The sequence below is a fragment of the Urtica dioica genome, chromosome 7, assembly GCF_054948205.1.
Source record: "Urtica dioica subsp. dioica isolate 48M chromosome 7, U.dioica_male_clone48M_v1_H2, whole genome shotgun sequence".
Classification (NCBI taxonomy): Eukaryota; Viridiplantae; Streptophyta; class Magnoliopsida; order Rosales; family Urticaceae; genus Urtica; species Urtica dioica.
The window spans coordinates 26,507,979-26,513,021 of NC_142762.1; the positions used below are offsets into that span (position 1 = coordinate 26,507,979).

Here is a 5,043-nt window from a genome sequence, read left to right on the forward strand (position 1 = left end):
AAAATAGAATAAATGGGTCATAGTAAATTTTTAGATTAATATGAAGTATATTATATCTATCAAGTATATTATACCAATTTTGCTCAAATATAAATATTAGTGTATTGTATATAATCAGAAATTTGGCTAAAGTGAAGCAAAACCTTTTTATATGTAATATAAGTGGAGAAAGATCTTGGCTTTAAAGTATTTCAAATTAGTGATGTAACCTTTGAAGAAAATGACGTGGATTTCTTCTATTTCTTTTAGTTAAAGCTAGTACACTAAAAGAGATGCGCAAAATAGGCCAATTGCGACTGAGATCAGACAATCTACTACTAGACTAGTGTTTGCCTATTTAGTCAAACTGTATCCGAGCTTATATAAGAGGAGGGAAAGAGAAAAACAATCAATTTTTAGACGAAAAAAAAACCTGCGTTATTTTTCTTGGAAAGGTTTCTAGAAAACTAAATAATGAAACACCCAGATTCTAATAATTTTTGCTTTCATTCCAACCCTTTTATCGGATTTCAATTATATTCGTCAGTTGGTATCCCAAAGCAAATTTGATTCAATATCCATGGTAATTTGACACGGTACAAATTTTGATTTTACAAACATATAGTCTCTCCTAGTACAACTTGGTCTGCAAATTGGTTGGTCTGACCAAATGCAAACTGAAACCTAAAGCAGCATTCATGAGTAAACACGCCAAGGCTAAGGATTTCAAACTCAAAGTCAAGTAGCCACTTATTGTAATATATTAAAGACTTGCTTGCTTATACATTCGGTCTAGCACCGCTACCCTCTCGCTCCTATCATGAAGGAGGAAACAGATAAAACCATCTTATTGTGTGAGCAACTTCGAATCACAGGCCACGATTTTGACCCGACCAACATTTTCCTGGGTTTCCTCGTTCTTGAACGTAGCATCCTGTAATATGAAAGTCCAAACGTTGTCGCAGAATCGGTAAGTGTGCAGATGCCCCTGACAAAGAAAACATAGTCAGATTCAGAACATCACATATAATATATAAAAGCAGTCCACTCCACTTGGTATTGAAAAAAAACGTAGTTGATGCATAAAATATGATAAAAGAAACTCAAAACTTAAAATTAGAAAAACTAAGTCAGTACGAAATTTTGAAGCAAATCCAATTGAAACCCCATGTTGTAATGAAAAGTGGAAGTAGACCAGGGCCGATGATAAGACATCATCTAGATCAAAGGAGGAAAAAAAAAAAAAAAAAAAAAAAAACTAGTAGTAGCCTTGCCTCATTACATATCAGGGAAAATTCATTATGCCAACAAAACATGTCATACTATCAAGCAGCCTCTACTAATCCATAACTCATGCTTACAAATTCGTTTTGGAAAGTTAATGGAGTAAAAAAAAAAGGCAGTGATGATATTAAAAATAGTGTGAAACACCCATATTGATGGCAAGGCATTTCTAGATTTACATCTAACTGTTCCAGTATGCAACTTTTGATCTCATAATTTTGATTTTTAAATGTGAAACAACATTTTATAGAAGCAGACATATGGGTTTACATGACTGATTCCTAATTCCAACCATTTGTTAAGAGCAATGAAAGAAATTTAAACATACTTTCTAAGGAAGTATAATACCGGTAACTCATTACTTAATGAGCTATAATGAAATATATAAGGTAATTCCACAGGATCAGTCCTCAGCAATGAAACTAAAAAGAAAGAAATATACCTTAAACCACATAATTTGAGTTCCATTTAAGTTTGCACCTTTCGTAATCCACCAGAATTAGTGAAAACATTTTTTTAAGTAACAGAAAACACTTTATTTTTTTCACAATCTAATGATCGAATTAACAGTCACATTATCCCATATGTTCGGCAACACAATATATTACACCACAGATCCACTGATCGCACATCAACTATAGACATTGAACTATTTTTTTCTTCTGTAGACTTCTTATTCACTTCAATTAACCAATTAATGATAATAGACTTAGTTTCGCAAATACCATACAGCGGACACCAACATTCTTACAAATAAAACAATTCACAGAGGCTACAAGATCAGAAAAAGAAAGGAAAAAAAAAAGGAACGGATTATTACCTTAATTGTGACCTTGCTTTTGACTTGGGTTTCCAGAGCTTCAGTCATAGACTACATAAAGAATCTTAAACAGAACCCATTAGCAAAAAAAAAAAAAAAACACAAGAATTTGAAGTATCAAACTTTAAGAGAAAGAAAATCGGGAAATGCAATGCGGAAAAAACAACCAGCACCTTATCGAACTGAACCAGGACCTGAATCGCGAGCTCGGGACTGAGCGTTCCACTAGAAACCATATCGTCCAAAGTCTCTGTCAGACACATTCCGATCGTCGATCTCCGGTATAGCTCGAAAGTCGCCATTACAAATCCTGATCTGCCAGATAAATGAATCAGAAAGCGTCAATCTTGACCAAAATAAAAAGCGACAAAACTCGACTGTACATCAGCGAACCCGAGGTAAAATTGGACGGAAAATCAAATCGAACAACTCAGAAGAGAGAGGTGAAATTACGAATGGATAGAGTGGTAAGAGTATGTTCGTTCGCGGCAAGCTCTTGATTTTTGTTGGTTTTTGGTCTAACGTTTGCTTGTGTTTGGTTGGAGCAGAGAAATTTGGGGATATATATACCCTAGCGTTTGTAGCTCTGGGTATATATAGTCGCATAACCAACTTGCCTTAAATGGACCATTTCACTGGATAGCAGAGCCCATTGGCCCGGCCCAAGAAAATTGAAGTAGCAAGAAATTCTACAAATATCTTATTTGGCCAATGGTAACACTTAGAATACCTTCCTTAAAAGGATTTTTCCTTTGTTCTAAATAATTTTTTTCCTGGTAAACCACCTGTAAAAGTCCCAACTAAAGATTCCTCTCAAACGTAGTAATTGCCATAATCATGAGAGAAAGGTAATCATTTCACATGACTAGTTGAAGACTAACGTGCTTCGCCACTTGCCAGAATATAACTTAAATTCTGAGCTATAAATAATTCACACTAAAAGAGATTAGTTCAATGTCATAATATGGATTCTCGAATAAGATCACAGGAACAATGACCAACGAAAAGCTACAGTATTCCAAAAATTTGATGAAATCAGCCCGACGACAATTGTTACAATTGACGTGAAAAATCATTTCAAAACAATTTCGACAAATATGATCGTGTTTAATTTAGAGCTGGGCCTCATCATTTTTTAACGAGATTAAATTTGATCCGAAATTAAGAACAAACGAAAAAAAAATGAAATAAAGCGAAAGCAAATAAACGAAAGGTGGTGAAGATTATTTTGATTAATTTATTTTTAATTTTTATTAAGGAAATAAAATGGTATTTACGTGAATTTATTTATTTTATCTATCACGTGACATAATATGCATATTTAACTAACAGATGAAACTTAAGATAAACGGAAAGATTAAAAATATTATAAAAACTGATATTGAGGAAGAAAATGATCGATTTTATAGTAAAAAGAGTGTAGTCTCGTAGAACATTTGAAGCAGTATCTGTGTGGGATAATTTTGGTGCTTATCATATGGAACATGGTATGGGATCAACGGTCCAGTTTTTAGGTTATATAATTTTGGTACTTATCATATGCTTGACACTCTTACTCCATGTTCTTCATTTTTCTTTTTTCTAATAAAACCATGTTCTTCATTTTTATATGGGTGTGTTTTGACACAATATCTGTTAGGCTATTTATTTGTATATTTGACATAATATCTAGTATGGATTTGGATACAATTTTACCTTATTTGGTAATAACGATAATAAACTTAAGGACCGGCTAAAGAACTAGCCAAAATGACACCCCTAGTTTAAAATTATAGCTCAACTATTAACATATTTAGGAAAATAGCCAATTTATCATGACAACATTTCAATATTCCAATTATACCCTTAGGTTAATATTATTAACTATCATAGTAAATAATATCATCCATAACAAAAAAAATTAGTAAATCTAATTAACAATAACAAAAACTACAGTAAATCTTATTTGTCGTAACAAGAATAACAGTAAATCGTATTTACCATAACAAGAACAATAGTAAATCTTATTTACCGTAACAAGAAAACAATAAATATTATTTACCGTAATAAGAACAATAGTAAATCTTATTTATCGTAATAAGAACAAAAGTAAATTTTATTTACCGTAACATTTTGTAGTTAATCTAACAGTAAATACGATTTACTAATTATTTCATATTAACAGTAAATCGTATTAATCATTGAGTAAATCATTCGTTTCTATGGTAAATATAACAATAAATACGATTTAACAAAAAACTACGGTAAATCTAACAATAACAATAACAAAAACTACGGTAAATCTTATTTATCATAACAGTAAATCTTATTTACCGTAACAAGAACAATAGTAAATCTTATTTACCGTAATAAGAAAACAATAAATCATATTTACCGTAAAAAGAACAACAATAAATCTTACTTACTATAGTAAGAACAAAAGTAAATCTTATTTACCGTAACAAAAACAATAGTAAATTGTAACAAGAAAATAATAAATCTTAACAAGAACAATAGTAAATCTTATTTACCGTAACATGAACAATAGTAAATCTTATTTACCATAACAAGAACAACAGTAAATTTTATTTACCATAACAAACAGTAAATATTTTTACGAATCTGATCGATCGTCTATGTTCATAGACTATTTTCATAGTTTCACTCAAGCAATAATTGAAACTGCAGAGCAATTAAATCCAGAGAAACAATGCACGAATATGTACTCTATATTAACACAGCATATTCTTACTCCTATATATTGTCATCAAATAAGGTACATAAGTTAATTCCACGCTCATATACTTAATGCGAAGAACAAAAAAAAATTACATATCAGATCGACTACGCAAGAGACGATCAGATCGGTGGCGAGACTATCAGCGATGGCGAGAGACGATCAGGTCGGAGACGGTGGCAAGACTATCAGCGGTGGCGTCGGCGATGGTGGATTCCGGCTACGAGGTGGAGTGCACGGCGGC

The 5,043-nt window shown here is 32.1% G+C and overlaps 1 protein-coding gene across 3 annotated transcripts; it reads right to left on the reverse strand.

Annotated features, from left to right (window-relative positions):
* Window positions 1-530: 530 nt before the first annotated feature.
* LOC149390574 (transcription initiation factor IIA gamma chain / TFIIA-gamma (TFIIA-S)) lies at window positions 531-2,665 on the reverse strand. Of its 3 annotated transcripts, none has more exons than XM_089618632.1 (4): window positions 2,537-2,665; window positions 2,257-2,398; window positions 2,084-2,134; window positions 531-967 (listed from the first exon to the last, which is right to left on the reverse strand). In XM_089618632.1, exons 2-4 carry the CDS (start codon window positions 2,383-2,385, stop codon window positions 827-829), a joined length of 321 nt encoding a protein of 106 aa, XP_089474758.1. In that variant the 5' UTR covers window positions 2,386-2,398; window positions 2,537-2,665; the 3' UTR covers window positions 531-826. The 3 variants fall into 3 exon arrangements, with proteins under 3 accessions (XP_089474758.1, XP_089474759.1, XP_089474760.1); XM_089618633.1 differs by having other exon boundaries at window positions 2,257-2,393; window positions 2,537-2,655; XM_089618634.1 differs by lacking the exon at window positions 2,537-2,665 and adding an exon at window positions 2,467-2,490 and having other exon boundaries at window positions 2,257-2,393.
* Window positions 2,666-5,043: the final 2,378 nt, after the last annotated feature.